The 26,158-nt window shown below is 44.8% G+C and overlaps 1 protein-coding gene across 4 annotated transcripts in view; it reads left to right on the forward strand.

The window, feature by feature from the left end:
* Positions 1-864: 864 nt before the first annotated feature.
* ARHGEF7 (Rho guanine nucleotide exchange factor 7) overlaps positions 865-26,158 on the forward strand; it is a 205,130-nt gene continuing 179,836 nt past the window's right edge. Inside the window, exons 1-2 of one of the 4 annotated variants that reach the window (XM_049867655.1) lie at positions 865-1,038; positions 1,418-1,985. In XM_049867655.1, the coding sequence (XP_049723612.1) occupies positions 1,821-1,985 (165 nt within the window). In that variant the 5' untranslated portion in view covers positions 865-1,038; positions 1,418-1,820. Of the gene's footprint in view, positions 1,039-1,407; positions 1,986-26,158 lie in introns of those variants that run through there. The other 3 variants (XM_049867651.1, XM_049867653.1, XM_049867652.1) reach the window with 3 other exon arrangements.

The following is a 26,158-nucleotide window of genomic DNA, read 5'->3' on the forward strand; positions in this document are numbered from 1 at the left end:
CTCCTATGCAGTCAGCCAAGCGCCCTACTTTGAGCGGTTCTCATATTCCTGCTTGATCGTCTGCACAAACCCACTCTAGGCTTATGTTATTTTCTTGACTTTCTTCCAACAGTGTTTGAAACATCACCATCAATTTAATGTGGGAGAATTCCAAGGTTTCCGGTCCTAGGAAAATGCGCTCCCTTAACGGTCCTCGCATATATTTAGCCACCCACCTTCCAGAATTTGGTGAGGTCATCCGCCGCATTAACCAGCCCCCCAGCAGGGGGCACGCGAGACACAAGCACCACGGCGTTAAATTGCGGTGCACGTTTAAAAGGACAAACAGCAGGGTTAGGAAAATCAATTCCTTCCCGAATTAGACCCATGTGGTTACATACTTAGGGTCCTGGTGGCTCAGTGGTTAAAGAACTCGGTTGCTAACCAGAAGGTCGGCAGCTGCCGGAGAAAGATGGGGCAGTCTGCTTGGCAAAGATGACAGCCTCAGAAACCTTAAGGGGCACTTCTACTCTGTCCTATAGGGTCGCTATGAGTCGGAATCGACTCTACGGCAGTGGGTTTGGTTTTTGGGTTTGGTTACATACTTCATTATAATTTACGTTCTGTAATTATTGGCTTGCAAGGTAGCGAAGACGTCTTGTTTTCAGGACCCTCCCCCCCTTCACTCCCCTCTTGAAATAAAACTGTCAAAGATATGAGAATTCTGGGAAATATTTAATAATTTAAACTTTCATGATTAAAAAAAAAAAAAAAAAAAGGTTTCCAAGTCCTCCAAGGAAGGGGGTGGGGCGGCGGAAGGGACAGGAGAGCGAAGACAGTCCCGGGAGGCGCTTCCATCCAGATGGTGTCGGCTGCGTAGACCCGGAGCAGGAGCGCAAACGGCTCAGACGGTGCGCGGAGGGGCCAGCACGTGGTCGCCGAGGGGGCAGGGCGGCGCGCGGGCTCAGCTGGTAAAACCACCTCGGCGTGTGGCTGAACCCAGACTTCTGGAGGTCAAAAGGACTCTTTGGGTCTGTCGCCTACAAAGCAGCTGTCGAGGTAAGAGCGCGCGCGCGCACAAACACGAGATACTGATGACAACGGTTACGGAGGGGTGGGCCGACGGGCGCCTATCCACACAGCTAGTCTGGATTTAGCTGCCCCCTAACGGGCAAGCACCTGTGCGTAAACACACGCCCCGAGGCATCGGTCACATTGGCGCTGTGTTCCTGGTACCATTTGTTAAATTCGGCGTAGGTCACATTCACATCACGCGCAAAGCCTGCGCAAAAGCGCACGCAGCGTGCCCACTTGTCCTGGGGGCCCAGGGCAGCGAGGACCCATCTGTCGTGCGCGGCGGTGGCGGCTGGGACGCGCCGAGACGGTGACAGGATGTGGAGCGGGTTGCAAACGGCACCTTCTTTTCTTCTCGTTTCAGTGATGTCATTGGGCGACAGCAGCTGAGGGCTGGGAGGAGGAGGAAGAGGAGGAGGAGGCGGCGCCGGGCCGCCGCCGCTGCAGGTTCATGTGCACATAATGAAAAGGCACTTGACAGTCTGCCAAAAGGCGAGCCAGGGAGAGGGAGCGAAACTGGACCTACTGGATTTCGCAAAGCCAATCGTCGTCATCTGCATCTACATGGGGAAGGAGGAGGAGGAGGAGGAGGAGGTGGGATCGGCGGCTCCAGCCCCGGCTGCTCCAATGTGAAACCACGAGCCAAAAGGGGGCTCAGAAAAAGCAACGGAGAGCGAGCGGGCGGGCGAGGGAGGAGGGAGAGGCTCGGCGGTGCAGCATCCCCCTTGGTTCCCCTGCGGATTTCTCCTGCTCCTCCTCGGACAGCTATGAATTCTGCTGAACAGACCGTTACGTGGCTCATTACCTTGGGGGTGCTGGAGTCGCCCAAAAAAACCATTTCGGACCCGGAGGGCTTTTTGCAGTCGTCTCTGAAAGATGGGGTGGTCCTCTGCAGGCTGCTGGACCGCTTGCTCCCCGGGACCATAGAGAAAGTAAGTGCTATGGCAGCTGGCGCGCCGCCCCCGCCGCGCGGACCCCCTGGCACCGAGCGCGCCCCCGGGGCCCGGCCGCTGCGCGCCGCCTGCGGGCTGGGCGCACAAAGCTCGCCGCCCGGGGTCCCCGGCCGCCGCGGCCCGGGATGGCATAGGAGTGCCCGGCCGTGCGGACCACCTCGCGCCTTGGCACCTGGCGACCCGCGCGGCGGTCCCCGCCTTCTTCCTGTGCCCCGCGGGGAATGGAGCGCCCCGGGAGGAAGCCTACGCACTTTCCTTTGTGCGCGGACCCCCTGGAAGCCCGGTTGGCGCCGGGCAGGAGCGTGCGCTTCTCCCCGCGCACAGCGCTCCTCGCCAGGCAGCCGGAGCTCGGAGGGCGCCATTGTGTGGGGCGGGCCGGGGGCGCGGGGCGGCGGGGCGGGGGCGCGGGGTCGACGGGCCGGAGGCGGCCGGCCGGGGGCGCGGGGCCGAGGGCGCGGGGCGGCGGGGCGGCGGGGTGGCGGGGCGGGGGCGCGGGGCGGCGGGGCGGGGGCGCGGGGCGGCGGGTCGGCGGGCCGGGGGCGCGGGGCGGCGGGCCGGGGGCTCGGGGCGGGGGCGCGGGGTCGACGGGCCGGAGGCGGCCGGCCGGGGGCGCGGGGCCGAGGGCGCGGGGCGGCGGGGCGGCGGGGCGGCGGGGTGGCGGGGCGGCGGGGCGGCGGGGTGGCGGGGCGGGGGCGCGGGGCGGCGGGCCGGGGGCGCGGGGCGGCGGGCCGGGGTCGGCGGGCCGGGGGCGCGGGGCGCGGGGTCGGCGGGCCGGAGGCGGCGGGCCGGGGGCGCGGGTCGGCGGGAGAAAGAGTTCTTTTACATGGTCGGAAATAGGATTTCTGTACCGCCCTGACGGTAACTTGCTCCTCGGTGTTGTGAGGTCTGCCTAGCTCGTTTCCAGTAACCTGATGGTAAAACGGTCTTCCAGTACCACGCACAGTTTTCTCTGATGGCTTTGTTTGAACAATTCTTCTTCTTGGCATTTCATCCTTTTTCTGTTTAATTGATCGATTCCCGTGCATTTTTTAAAAGACGCATTCATCAGTAGCTGAGGGCTGGGCTGTGAAACGGTTTACTACTTTCCCAGCGAAAAAATGCCTCCTGTATTCCCAGGCAAGAGGATTGCAGAAGCTTGAGTTAAAAAAAAAAAAAAAAAAGCCCTGGCATTCTTCGAGACTTGTGTAAAATTGCAGATTTCGTTTTCAAATTCATACCTGATTCTGAACAGAATCGATAGTCCTAAAAGACCTTCCTTCCCGTTACTCTTGACTAGTGGTTTCCCCGTGGCTGCAGTGTGAACTTTGACCTGCATTTCTGTAAGTGATTAAAGCTTGTTTTCAGCTCCCAGGAGCTCACGAAGCATGGGGAGGGGACGTGAGAGCTTCGAAGGAGGTTGTATTCCCTCTATTTTAATATATTACAATTTTATCTCAAATATCTTGCCAAGATAGAATGTTAGGCTCCACAGTTATTTAAATGATGGCACATATTGGAGTGAACCATAATTGGGGAAACCAGCTTCATTTTCTAATGGGGGCACATTGGCCCTTATACACAGTGGAATGCATTTGTTAATAATGAAATGTTTTACTTGAAAAAGTGAAATATTTAATCTTACTCATAACTTTGAACGCGTTCTGGCATTACATTTTAAATGTCAGAAAATCTTTAATTTTGCATACATATTAGTTTTAGGTGTCTTTCTTATTTGGAACGTATTTATGACAACAATCTGTCCATGAAATAAAAATGTTGCTTGTAAATGAACCAGGTGTCACAATAAAATTATGATTTAAGGTGAGAATAAAGGGCAGGATTTAACTCTGGAGGCACTCAGGATGCTCTGTTGTCACCTGGATATACTACTTCTGGAAACAAAAGACAGATGTTAAAAAAGCACTGAAAATGCGGAAGTTTACCATCGTAGATGTAAAGAAAACATTGCTCCAATTCTAAGAGCGAAGCTTTAAGTAACAGTCTGCTGTGTTGATAAGAACATGTCGATATCGGCACATATGTTATTCGTGGTATTAAAGACGTTAATATCAATTGGTAGGCTCCAGTAATTATTTTCTTTTAAATTCTGGAAAGGTTTTCTTAGAAAACTGTTTCAATGCTTTCATCTCTAAAAGAACAAAGAGAACTGTGAATAAAATGTTTAACTTGCAGAAGCCAAAGTGAGACAACCGAACAGAGTCTAAAACTAGAGTCATTTGGAAATTTCTTATATTAAAGCCATTTGTTTTTACCTCGGCCCCAAAATAGTTTGCTTTAAACTGACTGTATGGCAATGAAAGCTTAACATCAAAGTAGCAAATTTTAGAGCTATGAATTCTCTGTGGTTCAAAGGTAAGTTTTCAGGGTAAAATATTAGCCAGTCTTTGCCTCCCCAAAACCCTTGGGTTTCAGAAGAATCATGAGGTTTTTTTCCATTTCCAGAGAAGAGCTATTTGCTTGAGCTTTCTGATGTTTGCACGGATACCAACTAAAATACGCCACAGAGCACACATGCTGAACAAGTTTTACTGAGATGTGGGAATGTGAGCATGAGGACATTTTTCCTTAAAAAGAAACATTTGGAAACTTAACTGAATATTCATGTGGAACTGAGAGAATCTTAACTTTCCCCCTTTTGACACATGAGCACACAGACAACTAGCTAATGCAGTAGGAGCAGCTGTAATTGCGTATTTGCAAATTCACAATTTAAAACTCACCATCAGACCGGGGGATACGGACAAAATCAAGAAAAGCTGTTGAGCTGACTCAGGTTTCTCATATGTCTTCTATTAAAAAAACCCTTTTCTAGTAAGTGTCTTCCATTATGTTCATTTACTCTATTTTAGAGCTAATAAAAGGGCAGAGGGAACTGAGAGGACATTCCTTTAATTTCAGATTTTTCTACTCGTTTAAAAAAAAAAAAAAAAAGGGTTTTCATTCAGGTTCCCTTTTCTGGAGTTCTACTGGTTTTAAGGTGGAAGGTAAGCCAGTGAGAAGAGGGAACTATAAATTGATGTGAGCAGTTCAGAAAAGAGAGACCTTTAATTATTACCAGCGTTGTGTTTTCTGATCATGGCTGCAGGCGAGAAAGAGATGAGGATTAGAAAGTTGACCAGTGCACTTTGATTTTTTCCAGTAAAGGCCAGGAAGTTCTACTGATCTACCCACACTATTTTTTTTTTTCCGCCCTCATTCCTCTTGTGATGAGAAACATTAAATTCCGACTCATAGCGACCCTATGCGACGCATACAAAGGCCGTAAAATCTACCAGGCAACCGTCTTTGACTCCATTAGCACCGTTCTCATAAGGTAATGCTTTGAACAACCCTAGATTACTGTATTAATGTATAAGGGGTGAAATCAAGATAGAGATAGTTTAGAAGAAGCGAAATTACCATAAGACTAATAAAGTACATATTAAAATAATGGGACCAATGAAATGCTCTGTTAATTTTACTTGCATTAGTCTTTACTTAATTCACTATGAAAAACTCAAGTCTTTGAGGATCTTGATTTCTTTTAACACTTAGAACTTCCTGCATGAAAACCATGTAATATGCCTCATAGGAGATGCTCAGTCAGTATTTGTGGAATGTAACTGAAAGTCAGATGCTACCCTTCTGGCCTTGCTAGATGTCCTGTGTGCACGGTGGATTTAAACTGTTTTAAATTGTTGGGTTGAATAAATTTGAACCAAATCAATTTATTAAGCAGCCACCTAATTGTGTGGTACTATGGGGGAGATACAAGGAAATGTGGTGGCGCAGTGGTTAAGAGCGCAAGCTGTTAGGCAAAAGGTCGGCGCTTCGAATCCACCAGGCGCTCCTTGGAAACCCTATGGGGCAGTTCTGCTCTGTCCTACAGGGTCAATATGAGTTGGACTCGACAGCAATGGGATTTTTTGGTTGGTATGGGGAGGTAAAATGGCTAAGTAACTGTTTATTAGGAGTTTAGTACAGGAAAAAACATAAATATAAAAATGAGACTAAGATAAGGCAGAATGAAGTCAAAAGTCATAATGCCAGATACAGAGTAAAAGTAAAAAAGGAATTGAAGAATTAAAGGAGACTGACATTTGAGCTGTGACGGACTCTGATGATTTTTCTTGACCCATAAATCTTTACTAATCCCACACATGGATTAGAGTATGGTTTGTGTTTCCCCTAACTATAATCTGGCAGCCCTCTGTGATCTTTCGCGAGTTTGCAGAAAACAAGCAAATTCAGATAGACCACAGGAAAAAGAAAACGCTTCTTCGTAACTCATTTGCTTTGACTTGCTTCCTGATCAGCCTTTGGATCCTGGGGCTGGTTAGGGAGAAATGAAATCTTAGTGCCCTTAGGTAGAAGTTGTAAGTGCCTGCCTTGAGAAATTTGTCTTTTTGCAGGCCCCTTTGCCTCTAGGAGGAATGTGGTCATGGATGACAGTGTGAAAACGGTGGATATATTCTGACTCAGAATGAATTGGATTAGGGAAGGCCCTGCCCTGTAGCTATTCAATGAATACTTGTTGATTGGCTGAAAATCACTCAGAAATGTTACAAAAGAGCTTCAAGCTAGTCAGTTTTTAAGGAGAGTTCTTTAAACCTTGCACGCTGAATTATTGGTTGTATCAAGTTGCTTCTAATTCCTAGTACCAGTTGCCAAGCAGTTGATTCCAATTTATGGAGACCTTAAGGCCTTATTGTGGTAACTTCTCCGAATAGTTAATTTTGCATTAATAAACATCTCCTTTTGAAGCGTGTGACTTTAAAATACTATCTGACCCCTAACCAGTGTGTATCTCATTTTGGGTTTTAGACCTAGAGAAGTGGGTAGCTGTAAATGCATTCGCTGGCTTATCCAAAATGAAGGAAACCAATCCAGTTTGAATCAGAAACACCTAAGATGATTTCCTAAGAGCCAAACTAGAATGGTATAGTGTTTATGTTGGTGTCATACACACACACCACATTCACACACAAGGGCTGCAATAAGGGCAGCTAAAAGGTTTCTCTGCCTTTGTGAACTCAGAAGCTCCCCCAGGGTTTGTGCTATCCCAGGACCTCATTTTAGTAAAAGAAAAAACACCCAGTAATCCTCCTCCTCGTTTCTTCAAGCACCACCCTTTTTTACACGTCTGTTTTTTTTTTTTAATATTGTGATTTTGGAGAAAATTTACAAAGCAAATTAGGTTCGCATTTACATTTTTTCACAATGTGTCAGCATTCTCGTTATTTCCATTCTGGTTGTTCTGTGTCCCTTAATCTAGCTTCCTTGTCTCTCTTACCTTCTCATCTTTGGTCTAGGGTAAATATTGGCCCTGAGGTCTCACTAGGTGATTATTTGGAAGGACACAGTACTCACGGGTGATGTTATTTTATGATCCACTCTGCTTTTTGCTGATAGGTGACCTCTGGGAGTGGTTTGAGTTCCAAGTTTAAAAGGTGTCCCTAGATGATAGTCTCAGGGATTCCTCTAGTCTCTACCCATCCAATAAGTCTGGCCATTTGTACCAATTTGAGTTTTTTACCACATTTTTTCCCCTTTCTTTCCGGAACCTTCTATTGTGCTCCTGGCTGGAATGGTTGGTAGTGGTAGCTGGGCACCATCTAGTTCTTCTAGTCTCACGGTCATTGAGGCTGTGGTTCTTGCAGACCTGTTACTCTTGTGGACTAGTTTCTCCTTCGAGTCTTTGAGTCGTCTTCTCACTTTTGCTCCAGGTGCATAGAGACCAGTAGTTGTATCTCAGACGGCCGTTTACAAGCTTTTAAGACCCCAGATGCTACTGACCAGACCAGGATATAGAACACTGTCTTTATGAGCTGTTATGCCCATTGACTGAGTTGCCCCCCAAGACTATGATCCTAAGCCCTCAAACTCGGTAACTCAATTCTGTGAGGTGTTTGGTTGTGTCTAGGAAGTGTGATAACTGTGCCCCTTGTGTGCTCTATATGTAATTACATACACAGCACACACAAACGTGTGGGCACACTGACCTGCAGAAACACCTGTACATTTGCACCCATATATTCATATTGCGTACCTGTACATAGGTAAGCATGCGTATCTACCTGTGTAACCACACCCATTTTCTGGTTATTACTGTTGTTGCAAAATTGTGCATGTTGTGGCTTTTATCAAAATCAGCCCTTACTCTTGTAGACTTCTTAGTGTCATCTTTTACCTTGGACAGGTTGTGCAGACTTCAGCCGTGTTTGGTGTTGTCTTTTCCGTCACCAAAACTAACTGTCTACTACCTAGAAAGTGATTCCCCCTCCCTCTCTCTCCCGTCGCAGGTAACCACCAAAGAATGTTGTTTTCCACGTGTATACCTATTCTTGTCTTTTTACAACAGCGGGATCATACAGTGTGTTCTTTTGTGATTGACTTATGTCACTCAGCATAATGTCCTCCAGACGCATCCAAGTTATACTGTATTTTGAGAACTCGTCATTGTTCTTTATTGGTCCATAGCATTCAGTTGTGTGTGGACCACAGCTGGTTTATTCATCCATCTGTTGGTGGGCACTTAGGCTGTTGCCATCTTTTTGCTGTTCTGAATAATGCTGCAGTGAACGTGGGTGTGCATATGTCTATTCATGTCAGCGGTTTTAGTTCTCTAGGGTATATGGCTAGGAGTGGAATTGCTAGATTGTAGGAAATGTCTGTTTACAGCTTTTAGAGGATAAACATGTCTGTTTTAAAGAAAAAGAATTTTGACCACACTTCCTGAGGTGTAGGCACAGTGCTAAACTCCTTCACAAATTATTCAATCCCCACAACCACCCTGTGAAGGAGGTAATATTAGCCCCATTTTGCAGATGAGGAAGTTGAGGTCCAGCAGGTTGCCTTCACCAGGTCACCCAGCTAGTAAGTGGAAGGGTAAGAATTTAACCCAATCTGTTTGCTGCCAAAGCTGGATGCCTTTAGCTTGCTGATGAAACTGCTTCTTTGTTGAGCACATGCTGGATGCTCCCATCTCTGCTAAGTTTAGGGGGAAATATGGTAGTTATGGAGCCTTGGTGGTTAAGAGCTTGTCTGCTAACCAAAACGTTGGCAGTTCGAATCCACGAGCAGCTGCTTGGAAACCCTATGGGGCAGTTTTACTCTGTCCTGTAGGGTCGTGCGAGTCAGGATTGACTCGATGGCAATGGGTTGGCTGGTTGGTTATGATAGTTATTGCCTTCAGGAGTTTACGCCAGGTTAGGAAACAAGGCAAACAACATAAACGAAGACCATCAGAATGGACTCGAGTATCTGATTGTGTGGGACAGACAACCTTGGACAGGGGTGGTCAGGAGGCATGCAGGAGGAAACAGGTCTTTCCTGGGAGTGCACACTAACTCAGAGACACTTGAAGAAGGAAGAAGTGGAGGTCAGGAGGAGTGACACCTGAAGAAGGAAGGTGTGGCATTCAGGAGGAGTGACACCTGAAGAAGGAAGGTGTGGCATTCAGGAGGAGTGACACCTGAAGAAGGAAGGTGTGGCATTCAGGAGGAGTGACACCTGAAGAAGGAAGGTGTGGCATTCAGGAGGAGTGACACCTGAAGAAGGAAGGTGTGGCATTCAGGAGGAGTGACACCTGAAGAAGGAAGGTGTGGCATTCAGGAGGAGTGACACCTGAAGAAGGAAGGTGTGGCATTCAGGAGGAGTGACACCTGAAGAAGGAAGGTGTGGCATTCAGGAGGAGTGACACCTGAAGAAGGAAGGTGTGGCATTCAGGAGGTGTGACACCTGAAGAAGGAAGGTGTGGCATTCAGGAGGTGTGACACCTGAAGAAGGAAGGTGTGGCATTCAGGAGGTGTGACACCTGAAGAAGGAAGGTGTGGCATTCAGGAGGTGTGACACCTGAAGAAGGAAGGTGTGGCATTCAGGAGGTGTGACACCTGAAGAAGGAAGGTGTGGCATTCAGGAGGTGTGACACCTGAAGAAGGAAGGTGTGGCATTCAGGAGGTGTGACACCTGAAGAAGGAAGGTGTGGCATTCAGGAGGTGTGACACCTGAAGAAGGAAGGTGTGGCATTCAGGAGGTGTGACACCTGAAAAGGAAGGTGTGGCATTCAGGAGGTGTGCATCCTCCAGGAAGCTCACTTTGTTGCATGTCTGTGTGCTTCTTAGTGACTTATTCACACCTCCATTGCAGGACACCATGGGCAACTCGGATGTCCTCCAGCAAACACCGATTAATCTCTCTCTCGGGCATCTGATAACTTGCACTGGGCTTCCTGACTCTGTTGTGATTTTACTAGGTTTCCATTTAAACCAATATTTAAAAGACACATGAATTATACCTGTATAAAACACCCACTGCCATCAAATCTATTCTGACTTATAACGACCCTATAGGACAGAGTAGAACTGCCCCATAGAGTTTCCAAGGCTGTCATCTTTACGGAAGCAGATTGTCACATCTTTCTCTAGCAGAGCTGTTTGGTTTGAACTGCTAACCTTTCGGTTAACAGCCGAGCTCTTAACCACCGTGCCACCAGGGCTGCATATATATATATGGAGCCCTGGCGGTGCAGTGGTTAAACACTTGGCTGCTAACTGAAAGGTCAGCAGTTCGAATCCACCAGCTGCTCCTTGGAAAGCCTGTGGGGCAGTTCTACTCAGTCCTATAGGGTCACTATAGGTTGCTGTGAGTCAGAATTGACAGCAACGGGTTTGTTTGTTTTTTCTTTGTGTATCTGTATATCTGGAAATCCTGGTGGCATAGTAGTTAAGTGCTATAGCTGCTAACCAAAAGGTTAGCAGTTCAAATCCACCAGGCGCTCCTTTGAAACTCTATGGGGCAGTGCTACTCTGTCTTATAGGGTCGCTATACGTCGGAATCGACTTGACAGCCATGGGTTTGGTTATTTATTTATATATCTACATGTACATATACATATATGGAAACCCTGGTGGTGTAGTGGTTAAGTGCTACTGCTGCTAACCAAGAGGGGGGCAGTTCAAATCCGCCAGGCACTCCTTGGAAACTCTACGGGGCAGTTCTACTCTGTCCTATAGGGTCGCTATGAGTCGGAATCGACTTGACGGCAGTGGGTTTGGTTTGGGTTTATATACGCATATATACTCATATATATATATATATATATGGCAAATCTGCTGCAACTGTATACATGATATATGGTTGTTCGCTGCCATTGAGTCCGCCCCTGACCCAGACTCGTGGCGCCCCCATGCACATTGGAAAGAAGCACTGCCCGGCCTTGAACCATCCCCATGATCGATTGCAGATTGCACCACTGTGATCCATAGGGTTTTCATTGGCTGTGTTTTACAAGTAGATTGCCAGGCCTTTCCTCCTAGTCCCTTTTAGCCTGGACGCACCACTGAAACCTGTCAGTGCCCTAGAAGCACACACGCTTCCACTGACAGACAGACTGGTGGCTGCGTATGAGGTGCGTTGGCCGGGATCAAACTTGGGCCTCCTGCGTGGAAGGTGAGAATTCTACCACCGAACCACCAAGAGAGTATATGTATATATATATAATACATGCGTACACACACACACACATATGAATATATTTGTACACAGAGAGTCTAAGTACTTCGGTGGCACAAATGGCTAAGTGCTCAACGACTAGCCAAATGGTTGACAGTTTGAACCCACCCACAGGCACCTGGGAAGGCAGGCCTGGTGATCTGTTTTCAAGAAAACCCTATGGAGCAATTCTACTCTGCACACGTGGGGTCACCATGCTTAGGAATCAACTCGACAGCAACCAACAGTGTTGGATCCTGACGCATGGGGACCCCACGTGTGCAGGGTAGAATTACCCCATAGTGTTTCCTAGGCCGTAATCTTTACAGGAGCAGATCACCGGGTCTTTCCCTCGGAGCCACTCAGTGGGATCAAACTGCGAGCCTTTTGGTTAGCAGCCGAGCACTTAACCATTGCGCCACCAGGGTGCTCTCTCTCTATGTATATGTAAAAACCAAACCAAACCTACTGCTGTCGAGTCGATTCTGACTCATAGGGACCCTATGGGACAGAGGAGAACTGCCCCACATGCTTTCCAAGGGTGGAAATCTTTACAGAAGCAGACTGCCACATCCTTCTCCCGTGGAGCGGCTGGTGATTTCAAACCGCTGATCTTTTGGTTATCAGCCAGGCGCTTTCCAGGGATGGATTACGTGATAAGCAAGGTACGGCACGGGCTTAATTGTTGCTTACTAATCTGTAGTGCACGGCTTCACCTGGATTTCACCAGGCAACGATGTGAAGCCCAGGTGAAATTGTGCACTACAGACTAGTAAGTAAGCACAGTTAAGCCTGTGCCTTGCTTAGTGTAAGCCGGAGCATACGGTGCTTACTGGTTAACCCGTCTTGGCTTTAACCACTGCACCACCAGGGCTCCTCGTATATATGTATACATACACATACAGGTATATACACACACACATACACGCAGACATGTATGTAATAAATTTTAAAAATAAGTTGTATATATATTTAATGAAATGCTTCTCCCTTCAGAGGCAACTGACCCATGTAAAATACAGCAAGTAGAGGAGATGGGGCCTCAGGGGTGGTGGAAGACAGACGTATTTGGTGGGAGGATGTTATTAGCCTTCTGGATTGGAATCATGCATCAGCCGGAGCCTCGCCCGTCTGCCTGTCTGCCTGTCTCTGCCCCGTGCAGCGCTGAGGGCTGGGAGGTGGCGTGATGGCCAAAAGCTGCTGGTCTCTATCAGGAGACGCCCCATAACCTGTGGTGGTTATGGGTATGTTCTTGAGAGTCTGGCGGGCCTGGCTTCCAATACTGCATCCACTTGATGTGACCTCAGGCAACCTCTTAACTTCTCTGAGTCTCAGTTTCCTCCTCTTAGAAACGGGATTAATGACTCCTACCTGATGGGAGTGACCTTTTGGGATAATAGGGTTGCTATGAGGATAAATGAGTAGCTATGAAGGGTTTTGTGCAGGGCCAGGCACAAAGTAAGTCCTTAGTCCATGGTAGCTAGTAGGCTTTTGTGGTCTATGAGGCTGAACAGGTCTCAGCAGAGTTTTCAGACAAAGTAGGAAGAAAGGCCTGGCGATCTGTGTGCAAAAATCAGCTAATGGACACCCTATGGATCACGTCAGTACAATCTTGTTGTACATGGGGCTGCCATGAGTCAAGGGCTGATTCATCGGCAGCTAACAACGACAAGTTATTTTGGTTTTAATTGACACGGAAACTTTCCCAGGCTGTGCCCAGGGAAAACACTAAACTGAGATTTGAATCTCAAAATGCAAGAATACTGTTTTATTCTCACAACACGGCAGAGTCTGGCAAATGTACTGGGTTTGTGTTCCCCCCCTTCCCACCCCTGACAGACCACCATTGTCTGGATTGGTGGAACCCCCAAGTGGCAGCTTCCAGGGCCTTCTGTTTAGCGTCAGGGGAAGGGCAAGTTCCCTGTCCAGGCACAGCTGCTGAGCGCAGGCAGCTGCTGACTTCGAGGGGCCAGAGGGCAGGGTGGTGCAGAGTCAGGTTTCTCTTATATAAAGTTTCAAGCCTGAGAAAGGCCAGGAGTCACAGATGGGAAGTGAGGGCCTGGCCAACCTTGCAGCTCCCCAGCCTGCCCTGTGTCTGCAGGGAAGGGGCTTTGGGGGCCAGCCATCCTGGGCCTGGTGCTTGCCAGTGTTGGACTCCCATCTTCCCTTTTCCGTCAGTTCTACCAAGTTAGGTTTGGAGAATTTCTCTCTTTGTGTTTTTATATTTCTAACTTATAGCTCTGAATTTTTAAAGCTGTTTTATGAAACAGATTGGTAGTTCTTCACCCGGTTTTTACAGGACAGTGCTGAGTCCACCCTCTTCCAAACAGGCCAGGGAGAAGAGGCGGAAATGTGTGGAAAGTTAATTCCAAACAAATTCATTTAAGTGTAACCCTTGTATTTATCCGGTACCTGTTAGGCACATCTAGTGTACTGCTTTACACACACACACCTACACGCATACCAATATATATCCTGTACCACCTTTTTAAGGCAGCTTGGAAGACAGGCCATAGGGTCATAACTGTGAAGCATTTGTGAGTCCTCAGTGTGGAGGGACACAGATATCATTCAGACCAAGCTCCCCATTTTACAGATGTTAACTCAGGGCAGTTCCATACAGTTGTACAGGTTGTGCACTGCATAGTCTTGGCAGAAACGTTCACATAGCGACCCTATAGGACAGGGTGGAGCTGCTCCACAGGGTTTCCAAGGCTGTATGTAAATTTTATAGAAGCGGATCGCCACATCTTTCTCCTGCAGACGGGACTGGTGGGTTTGAACCGCCGACCTCTGGTTAGCAACAGAGGCTTAAGCAGGGCACTGCCAGGGCTCCTCTTCACATTGTAGCCTACATCAATGGTGCCTCTTGGACTGTGTGGCAAGGCAGTCCAGGGGTAATGCAGTCTGTAGAGGTCAGCCTCCTGGGTCACAAAGCAGAATAGAACAGGGTTGTAGCAGCTTATGGAAATGGTCCCAGTTCTTCACCCCTTCCCTCTAGCTCAGCTGCTAACCAAAAGGTTGGCAGTTCGAATCTACCAGCTGCTCCTTGGAAACCCTGTGGGGCAGTTCTACTCCGTCCTATAGGGTCTCTATGAGTTGGAATTGACTCGATGGCAACGGGTTTTCCCTCTAGTCAGCCTTTTGCATAGTGACATTAAGGCTCCTACCATAAAGAGGTGGGGTCTGTTTTCTCACTTCTTGAGTCTGTGCCGGCCGTGGCTTGCATTTGGCTAGTGGAACGTGGCGTGCCCTTTCCAAGCCTAGGCCTCAAGAGTCCTTGCGTGCTTCTGTACTGCCTCCTTTGCCACAAGGACAAGCCCATGGCCTGGATGCTGCAGGATGTGAGACCACATGGAAAAAAACTCAGTTGTCCCAGCCAAGGTAGTCCCTGGGTGGGGCAGATGGCTAACATGCTTGGCTGTGAACTGAAAGGTTGGCGGTTCAAGTCCATTTAGAGGTGCCTTGGAAGAAAGCCCTGGAGATCTACTTCTAAAACGTCAGCCATTGAAAACTCTCTGGAGCACACTTCTACCCTGACACACGTGGGGCTGCCATGAGCCAGCATCTACTCGATGACAGGTTTTTTTTTTAGGCCATTCAAGACTCATCTATAGTTAGCTAACCCTAAACATTGGAGAGAGCCCAACCAAGATCAACAGGGCCACCTACCCGAACCAGGGTTGAGCACAACGTGTGAGTGAGCCAGTCAAGACCACAAGAACTGCCTCGCTGACCTGTATGTAGCCTCCTGAACAGGACAGATGCTTACTGTCATATGCCACCGAGCTTTTGTGGTCACGCAGCCTTGTTTTAGCAATAAGTAACTGATAGAAGGCTGGAGGATGGATCTGCGGCGAATGTGGGGCAACCAGAGAACAGGAGGCATACAGTTCACAGTTCTTACTCATAGACAGTCACAGATTTTTTTTTTGGAGGGAGAGGTTCTCTAACAAGTGAAAAAACTCTAAAAGCTGTAAATTCTACTGCAAACTGCCTCTGATTTGCCATTACAGTTTTTTCTTATAATGTTGTTTGTGCCCAGCAGTATCCATTGTGACATTCTTTACGTATACACCATTCTTAACTAGGGAGCATAAACACACACCTAAATAAACACCATCCAAAACCATTGCTTAAACAGTTTGACGTAAGTATCCTTTACTTCTGGGAAAAAAAGTGTTTATCATTTCTTTGATAATTTCCTCCCTGATGTCTTCTCTATTTGGAAATCCTATTAATTTGAATGGAGCCCTGGTGGAATAGTGGTTAAGAGCTCAGCTGCTAACCAAAAGGTCAGCAGTTCAAATCCACCAGCCACTCCTTGGAAACCCCATGGGGCAGTTCTACTCTGTCTTACAGGGTCGCTATGAGTCGGAATCCGCTTGATGGCAACAGGGTTTTTTTTTTTTTGTTTGTTTATTAATACAAATAAAGAGCTAATGTTTGTTGAATACCTATTATATGCCAGACACTGTTCTAAGCACTTTACCTATGATGATTCATTCACTCATCGAAGCCCTATGGAGAGGGTGTTAACATTCTCATCTCCATTTTCAGATTAAGGAACTGACATACAGGGAGGTTAAGTAACTAGGTTACGCGGTTAGCTGATGGACCCATCTACCTGGCTGTTGGACCGTCTGGGTTGATCTTCTAATTTGCTAATATATTCTCTAATTATGTTTTTGACTTTATCTTTTACCTTTTCTGTGGAAATTTTTCATTTCGACTTTTTTTTTGTGGTAAAAATAAATACAACAGAACGTTTGCCGGTTCAGCAATTTCTCTTCGAATATTTTATTGCGCTTTAGGTGAAACTTTACGTAGCAAATTAGTTTCCCATTCAATAATTCATACATAAATTTTTCCGTGACATTGGTTACAATCCCCACAATGTGTCAGCTCTCTCCCCCTTTCCACCCTGGTTTCCCCATTTCCTTTGATCTGGTTTCCCTGTCCCTTCCTGCCTTCTCATCTTTGCTTTTGGGTAAATGTTGCCTGTTGGGTCTCCTATGGTTGATTGTTCTAAGGAGCACGTTCCTCGCGGGCATTATTGGCTATTTTTTAGGACTATCTATTATTTGACTGAAAGGTGATCTCCAGGAGTGGCTTCAGATACGTGTTAGGAGGGTGTCTTAGGGCTATAGTCTCAGTGGTTCTTCCGGCCTCTATTAGACCAGTAAGTCTGGTCTTTTTTTATGAATTTGAATTTTGTTCCACTTTTTTCTCCTGCTTTAACCAGTACCCTCTATTGTGTTCCTGGTCGGAGCAGCCAGTAGCGGTAGCCAGGCACCATCTAGTTCTTCTGGTCTCGGTTTAGTGGAGCTGTGGTTCATGTGGGCCGTTAGTTTTTTGACTCATCGCTTCCTTGGATCTTTGGTTTTCTTCACTCTCTTTTGCTCCAGACAATTCAACAATTTTGACGTGTCATTCAATGGCATTGTGATTACATTTGCTGTGCAGCTGTCACTACTGTGCTTTTCCAGATTATTCCACCGCCATTAACGGAAATTCAGTGCCCCCCACCAATGACTACCCCTCCCCTCCCCGCTACACCTGGCAACCGCTCATAAGCTTTGGCCTTTATACATTAGCCCGTTTCGTAAAAGTGGGATCATACAGTATTTACTGTTTTGTGACTGATTTATTTGACTCAGCATGATGTTTTCAGTGTTCATTCATGTTGTAGCATGTAACAGGATTTCACTTCTCTTTATGGCTGAGTAATATTACATTTATGTACATACCACATTTGGTTTATCCGTTCATTTGTTGATGGACATTTAGGTTCCGACTTCTGGCTGTTGTGAATAGTGCTACAGTGAACGTTGGTTTACAGGTTTATTTTGACTTTTTTTTTCTTTTGCTATTACTTTTTAGTTTAAAGAGCTCTTTTTCTAGTTCTCTGATTCCTTTCTCCCTTCCTTCCTTCTTTCCTGCCTTCCCACCCTTCCTCCCTCCCTTTCTTCTTTCATTTCTTTCTTTCTGATAAATACCTCCCTGTCCTTATTTCTGGGATGGGTATCTTCTCTTACAGTGGATATTCATTATCATTTCCTTGAAGTATTTTTTTTTTTTTTCTTCCCTGCTGCGTTGTCTGACTTCCTCTGAGTCCTCTGTTGGAATTTGCTTTTTCAGTTGGAGACTTTATACACATGTCTGATGCTCACTAAAGAGGGAGGCACACTTTGAAATTCTGAGTGCCTGATGGGGTTTATAGATGGATGGGTTTTACAGTGAGGCAGTCAGGTATCCCCCCAAAACCTGGGTGTGTTGGTCTTTTCTCTTGTGCCTGTCAGTCCCTCCAGAGAGGAACCCCCCCAGTCTGCTGCGTAGGTGGAGAAACTGGGCAGCCCACCTGCTCAGATGAGGAGATCTGCATACAAGCTGCCTGTTTCCCATACTGCACCTCACCTCTCCTCTTGTTACACCTGCTGTCCCCAAGTTCTGGACTTCCTTTTTTTTTGTAATTGTACTTTAGACGAAGGTTTACAGAGGAAACTAGTTTCTCATTAAACAACTAGTACAAATATTGTTTTGTGACATTGGTTAACAACCCCGGGATACGGCAACACTCTCCCTTCTCGACCTTGGGTTCCCTTTTACCAGCTTTCCTGTCCCCTTCTGTCTTCTAGTTCTTGCCCCTGGGCTGGTGTTCCCCTTTAGTCTCGTTTTGTTTTATGTGCCTGTCTAATCTTTGGCTGAAGGGTGAATCTAAGGAGTAACTTCATTACTGAGCTATAAGGGTAGCTTATAGCACACATCTGTCGAAGATGCCGTGTCTCAGGTCCCCAGCCCCACCATACCTGGCTGTCCCTCCTGCCATTCTCCCAGGAGACTGAGGCTTATTCTCTGGGAAGCAGGGAGCCAAAGAAGCCCACAACTGCTGTGGGGGATCATGGTCTCGGGGAACATCTAGCTCAATTGGCATAACATAGTTTATAAGGAAAACAGTCTACATCCTGCTTTGGTGAGTAGCTTTTGGGGTCTTAAAAGCCTGTGAGCAGCCGTCTAGGATACTTCACTGGTCTCACCCCAGAGAGAATGAAGAAAACCGAAGACACAAGGTAAAGATTAGTCCAAATGACTGATGGACCACATCTACCACAGCCTCTACCAGACTGAGTCCAGCACAACTAGATGGTGCCCGGCTACCACCACTGACTGCTCGGACAGGGATCACAATAGAGGGTCGCAGACAGAGCTGGAGAAAAATGTAGAACGAAATTCTAACTCATAAAAAAAAGAAAAGACCAGATGTACTGGTCTGACAAAGACTAGAGAAACCCTGAGCACACGGCATCTTTGACAGAGTCAGATAGGCCACTTGCTTCAGCCTCTGCTGCGCTCCTGCCAAATGGGGTACCAGATGACTGCCGCTGCCATTCCCCTAGCAAGTAGCCTCCTGCTCTCTGTGAAAACAATTCTGTCCCTCCACCTGCTTTCTGACTTGGTAGCGGTGGCTTGAGGTTTTAGATATCTTCTAGTTTTGTTGAAGGTGATGATTACGTTTTGTCTTCTCCTGGCTGCTTTGCAGTGATTTTTCAAGAGAAGTGAAGCTGAAATAATTTTACTTCACTGTCTCGAAACTAGTAAAGAGCTAGGCTGCTAACCAAAAGGTCAGCAATTTTGAATCTACCAGCTGCTGCTTGGAAACCCTATGGGGCAGTTCTACTCTGTCCTGTAGGGTCGCTAGGAGTTGGAATTGACTGGACAGGCAACGGGTTTAACGGGTCTTGGAACTGGAATCTCTACATCATTTAAAAAAAAAAAAAAAAGAATTGAATGGAAGCCCTACTTCTTTGTATTTATATCCCTTTTTCTGTGTGAGTACTTTAATGTTATAGTTATTTAAGACATTCTCTTTGCTTGGTATTTTGTGCAGGGCTTTAATTATTATACTTGGAGCAGTTGGTTTTTTAAGAGGCCCACAATAATCCTGTCTTTTCTGCAAAGAAGCTCTGTATAATCCAGAACAACAACAACAACAACAAAAAGTGAATATAAAAGCAATTTAAGCTCCCTTCTAGTTTTTTTTTTTTCAAGTTTATATTAAATTGCTTTCATCGAAATGGAAATTCACAGTCCCAAGTTTGTTTTGAATTTGCGTCATTTTTTGCAGTGAAGTCTTGTTCTGACAGTATGACTTTTGTTAGCAACGCCTTCTTTAAAGCAGTCAGGTTTTGGATTGTTTGTAAATGCCCTGGCCTGTGATGGTCTTTCTCCCTAAATTCTGCATCTCACAACCAAATTCCTCTGCCAAGAAGCTTTTCCACCTATTTCCTGTCCATTATGTGTTTAAGTCCACAAGAGACTTTTACATATCCGTCTGAAGTTAGCAAATTTATTCAGAAATCTTTTGTCAGGAACACAGATTCTCTGAAAAAGCTTCTCGCTTTCTGAACACAAGCCAAAAGATTATGACTTTGTCATTCCTTTTAAGGAAGAATATTATAGTAGTTTTCACAGAAAATTAGGAGTTTCAGAGGAATATTCCTGGTTCTTGTTGCCTCTAATTTCCAGGAGGAGTAAGAGTTACACCTGAACATACAGAATCTGGCCTTTATTTTTCTTGAGTAATCTCAATGTGATCTTTTCCACGGTGCTAAGGAAGTTTCCTTGTTTAATACCCATGTTTGTACAATTAGGCTAATACAACATTGATGCTGGTAACAGAATATTTTTTTTGTAAGGAAACATGAACTTTTCTAGTCATAGTTGCTCCTGTTTGTTAATGTATTTTTGTTTCTCTTGAAAATAAGACTGTATAAATAGAATATGGTCAAATTTTTGACAGCCTTGTGGCAAAGGTTAAACGTCAGAAAGCACCACAGAAGCCATATTTTTAAGTGGCGGGAGACTGGAATTGAGTGTCTCTGGGGCTTTATCAACCAATGACCAGAGGAGAACAGTTCACTTATTGTAGCTCTTGACAAAAGCACGTTTGCTGAGATTGAATCTGAATGATTGCTGGGTCAGTGATCTAAGATTCGTTTTTCAAACAGATAACGGTGCCTGTGTTTTGTGCGTGTCTTAAGCACACTGTTTGTGAATTGTTAGATATTCTGAGCCTGTTATAAGACAGTACTCACCCGACACATAAGTAAGTCTTTTCTTGTCTGTAATGGGGCTTTAATTTGCCTTTCACCTTAAGAAACTAGAAAAACAGGGCAAATTAAATACAAAGTTAATGGAAGAAAAGTATAATAAAAATCAAAATGGTAATCAGCGTAAGAGAAAACAAAAAATTGTTAGAGAAAGTCAATGAAACCCAAAGTTGTTGTTTTTTTTTTTTTGAGAAAAACCATAAAATTGATAAATGTCTTGCCAGGCTGATCAGGACAAAAGGAGGGAAGAAAGAAATTACCAATATTGGGGATCACTATAGATTCTACAGATATTAAGAGGATAATAAGGGACTATTATGAACATTTTTATGGCAGTAAATTACACAACCTAGATGAAATGGGCAACTTCCTTAGAAAACGCAAACTATCAAAGCTTATTCAAGAAGAAATAGATAACCTGAATAGCCCTATATCTATTAAAAACCAAAACACCCAGTGCCGTCGAGTCGATTCCGATTCATAGTGACCCTATAGAATAGAGTAGAACTGCCCCATAGAGTTTCCAAGGAGCGCCTGGTGGATTCGAACTTCCAGCCCTTTGGTTAGCAGCCGTAGCACTTAACCACTACACCACCAGGGTTTCCCTATGTCTATTACAGAAATTAAATTTGTAGGTTAAAAAAAAAAAATCTCATAAAGAAAATTCTAAGCCAGATGGAGTCATTGGTGAATTCTACCAGGCATTTAAGAAAAAATAATACCAATTCTAACAAACTCTTCTGGAAAACTGAAAATGAGGAATACTTCCCAGCTCATTCTGTGAGGCCAGCATTATCCTGACACCAAAACCTGACAAAACATTGTAAGAAAAGAAAGCCGTAGATCAATACTCCTCATGAATATAAATATAAAACTTCTAAACAAAAATTTAGCAATTCAAACCCAATAATACATGGAGAAAACCCATTGCCGTTGAGTTGATTCTATAACATGTCTGTAACAGACAACTAAAAAGACTTTATCTGAGGAAACCGGATCAATAAAAAGTCAATCAATGGAGTTCACCATATTAACCAACTAAAAAAATAATTATGGGATTATCTCAAGAGATGCAGAAAAAGCATTTGATGAAATCCAACATCGTCATAAAAATTCCCAGCAAAGTAGGAATAGAAGAAAACTCCCTTAACCTGATACGGGGTATCTTTGAAAAACCTATGCTAACATGCTACCTAATGGTGAAGGACTGAATGCTTTCCCCTAAGATCAAGAGTAAGAAAAGGGTGTCTGTTCTCACCACTTCTAGGAAACGCAGTACTTGAGGTTTGAGGGAGTGCAGTCGGCTAAGAAAGAGAAATCAAAGGCATCCAGATGGAAAAGAAGAAGTAAAATTGTCTTTATTTGCAGACTACACGATTGTCTATGTAGAAAGTCTGGTAGGATCTATACAACAGCTATTACAACTAGTAAGTTTAGCAAGGTTGCAGGATACATGACAAATACACAGCAATCAATTGTATTTCTATATATTAGCAATGGAAATCAAAAATTGGAATAAAAATACAATTTACAATAACGAAAACAAAAAAGAAAAATAAATATTTAGGGATAAATCTGACAAAGATACGAAAGACCTATACACTGAGAACAACAAAACATTGCTGCGTGAAATTAAAGAAGACCTGAATAAATGGAGAGACACCTAGTGACAGTGGGTTGTTGACTGTTGTTAAGGTGTTAATTCTTATTCTGATTATAGATTCAACACAATCACAATCAAAGTTCTAGCAGTTTTTTTTTTGGTAGAAATTGACAAACTGATTCTAAAATTCTTGTGGAAATGCAGAAGACTGAGAAAAGCGGAAACAAAATTGAAAAAGAAGAACAAAGTTGGAGGACTAGCACTGCCTGATTTGAAAGCTTATTATAAAGCTATAATGATTGAGGCAGTGTGGCATTGATGTAAAGATAGATAAATTGACCAGTAGAACAGATTCCAGCTTCCAGAACTAGACCCGTAAATATCTAGGCGACTGAATTTCAACAAAGGAACAAAGGAGATTCTGTGAAGACAGGGTGTTTTCTTCAGTGAGTGGTATTGGAACAATTAGATACCGGTGTTTTAAAAAATGCACTTTGATCTATACAGTTGAAAAAATTAACTAAAAAACGAATCACAGATTTAAATGTAAAAGCTTAACGCTATTAAACTTCTAGGAGAAAACATTTGCGGCCTTGGGTTAGGCAAAGATTTTTTTAGATATGACACCAAAAGCGTGATTCATAAAAGAGTTGATAAATTGGACTTAAACAAAATGTAAAACCTCTGTTCCTTGAAAGACACTTAAGAGAATTAAAAATATGCAAATAATATATCTGATAAAGGGTTTATTTCTAGTACCTGTAAAAAACTCTCAATCTCACTGATAAGAAAACAAGCAATTAAAGGAACGATTGAATGGTTTGAACAGACAGTTCACAAAAGAAGATATACAGATGGCAGGTAAGCACATGAAAAGATGACCAATATTATTAGTCATTAGGGAAATGCAAATTAAAACCACAATGAAATACCACCACATACCTATTAAAAAAAAAAACCAAAAGAGTGGCTAAAATATGAGACAGACCATACCAAGTGTTGACAAATATGTGAAAGAATGGAACTCTCATACCCTTCTGGTAGTAAGGTAAAATTGTATAACTGCTTTGGAAAAGTTGGTCCATTCCTTAAAAATTGAACGTACACCTACCAAATGATTCAGCCATTTCACTCCTGGGTGGAAAGTTGAAACCCTGTGTCCATACCAAGTCTCGTACACAAATGTTCATAGCAACTTTATTTTTGATAGCCACAAACTGGAAACAACCCAGATATTTTTCCACTGGTGACTGGATAAACAACTTGTATATGTGCAACAGGATACTATACAACATGGATGAATCTCAAAATTATACTGTGTGAAAGACGCTGGACAAAAAGAGTACATAATGTACGTACGGTTCAATTTACATAAAATCTTGGAAACTGCAGTCTAACCTACAGCAGCAGAAAGCAAATCAGTGGTTGCCTAGGGACATGGCGGTGGGGGGGGGCAGTAAGGGATTACAAAGTGGGATGAAGAGACTTTAGGGAGTCCAGTGCTCATTTTCTTAACTGTGGTGATGGTTTCACGGGTAGTATACATGTGTCAACACTTGTCAAAGTGTACACTTGAACGACGAGCAGTTTATTGTATACCTGTTATATGTTAGTAAGGCAGTTAAAGAATATCCCCAGTGTGTCATATGATGATACTCACCCTGCAAAGAATTTTTTGTTGTCTGTAAGGGAGTTTTGGAGCCCTGGTGGTGCAATAGTTAAGAGCTCGGCTGCTACCCAAAAGATTGGCAGTTTGAATCCACCAGCCGCTCCTAGGAAACCCTGTGGGGCAGTTATACCCTGTCCTTTAGGACTGCTGTGAGCCGGAATTGACTTGATGGCAGTGGGTTTGGTTTAGTTTGGTTAAGGGAGCTTGAGTTAATTTTACAAGCCGTTCCCTACTTTTGAATCTAATTGTGAACCTAGAAAACATGTATAGCATTTTAGTGTACAAAGGAAAATAGTATACTTACATTTTATGGGGAAGGAATTTATTGCCAGAGAGCTTATTTATTTATTCATCAAATCTTTATTGGATGTCTACTGTGTTTCAAGAACTGTGCTAGGCACTTACTGGAGATTTAATGGTTAGCAGAAATAGACTAGCGTGCTTTCTACTGGGGGAGAATAACATTTAAAAAGTACATCAATTGATATCCTTCAGAGCCCATATCTCAGTTTTTTGTATTACAAACTGAGATGTGAGCTCTGAAGGCAAGGGACAGATTTTTAAATGTGTTCAGCAAAGGACTCTGATTTGCACTTGATAGGTGGGGATGGGTGATGTTTGGGGGGGGGTGTCCTTGACAAGAGGTGTTTGAGCTGAGCTCTGATGGGTGAGTGGGATGTAATTAGAGGAAGGGGTGTGCATGTTCTAGACAGAAGGAACAACACACGAGAGGTGGGTGGTACATTGGAAGGAAGGATGCAAAGGCATGGATGGCTAGAGTGTGGAAAACAAGGCAGAGAGAGCTTCAAGGTGACTTGGAGAGATGGGCCTTAGCCAGTCAATGCCGGATCTTGTGGGATATTTTCAATGTTTTAATGTTTATCAGGGTGTTGAAGGCAAAGGTGACATAATCAATTGTGTGTTTTGAAAAGAGTATTCTGGCCACAGCTTGGAAAACAGATTAGATGGAGTCCAGAATAATCAGAAAAAGGTAGCTATTAAGCTGTTGCCATAGTCCATGTGAACTGCTGGGAGCTTGGGTTAGTATGCAAGCAGTGTTGACAGAGAGATGGAGATGGACTTAAGAGCATTTCAAGAAGGACAATAACAGGGTTTGATGGTGGGCTGATATGGGAGAAAGGTGTTAAGGATAATCTCTAGGTTACTGGCTACACAACTAAATAGATGAGGTGTCATTTCTGAGAGAGAATCCTGGATGAGGACTGAGGACTAGGTTTGGTACAAGAAGATCATGAATGGATTCAGTGTTGAGTATGTTGAATTGGAGGTATCTTTGAGTGGAGCTGTTGAAGCTCAGAGAGGACATCTGGACTGGAATGTAAATATAGGAGTCGTGGTATAGAGATGTCAATAAAAACTAAGTGTGGTGAGATTTCTTATGGACAAATTATAGGATAAGAACATGAGTGTGATGGTTAAAATTGTGTATCGTCTTGGCTGGGCCATGATTCTCAGTGTTTTGGCAGTCATATAATGTGATCACTCCCATGATGGGATCTACTGTGGGTAGCCAATCAATTGAAAGGGAGTTTCCTTGGGCGTGTGGCCTGCATCAAGTGTGGGTGGATGTTCAGGAAGGGCTCAGAGGCTCTTACTCGTTCTGGATCCTGCAGCTGGCTCTTGTTCGTCTGACCTCCAGTTCTTGGGGCTTGAGCTAGCAGCTTACCTATGGTCTTGCTTGCTGATCTTGGAATTCATTGATCTTCATAGCCTGTGAGCAACAGCCCTGCTCTCTGGCCTGCCGATCTTGGGTTCACCAGCTCCTGTGGCTACACGAGTCAGGAGAGGCATCTCTCCGGACCCACAGACTTGGGACATTCCAGTCCCTATAACTGCATGAGCCATTTCCTTGATATAAATCTCTCTATATATATTTATATTTATACACTCTGCTGGTTTTGCTTCTCTAAAGAACCCAGCCTAAGACAATGAGAAAGCCTAGGACTAAGCCTTGGGGAACACAAGAGGCAGCTAGTGAGTCTAAAGAGATTAAGAAAGAGTGGTCAAAGAGTTACCATTAAGTTAGGAGGGAGAATGTTGACTTGGAAGTCAACGGAAGAGGGTGTTCAATATGCTGTTGAGAAGTCAGGTAAGATGAGATTTGAGAAACTTCTGTTAGCTGTGGCAACATGGTTGGAGGGAAAGAGAGCACCATTAATAATTATTCTAGAACAATATGTATAAACTCAGACTTTACTCAGCACATCTGGATATGTGGTTACCCTAGTCATTGGTGACCTTAGCATTGCTGTGTTTGTTGAAGCAATGAGGATGGAAG

This window comes from Elephas maximus, chromosome 23 (assembly GCF_024166365.1).
Source record: "Elephas maximus indicus isolate mEleMax1 chromosome 23, mEleMax1 primary haplotype, whole genome shotgun sequence".
Lineage (NCBI taxonomy): Eukaryota > Metazoa > Chordata > Mammalia > Proboscidea > Elephantidae > Elephas > Elephas maximus.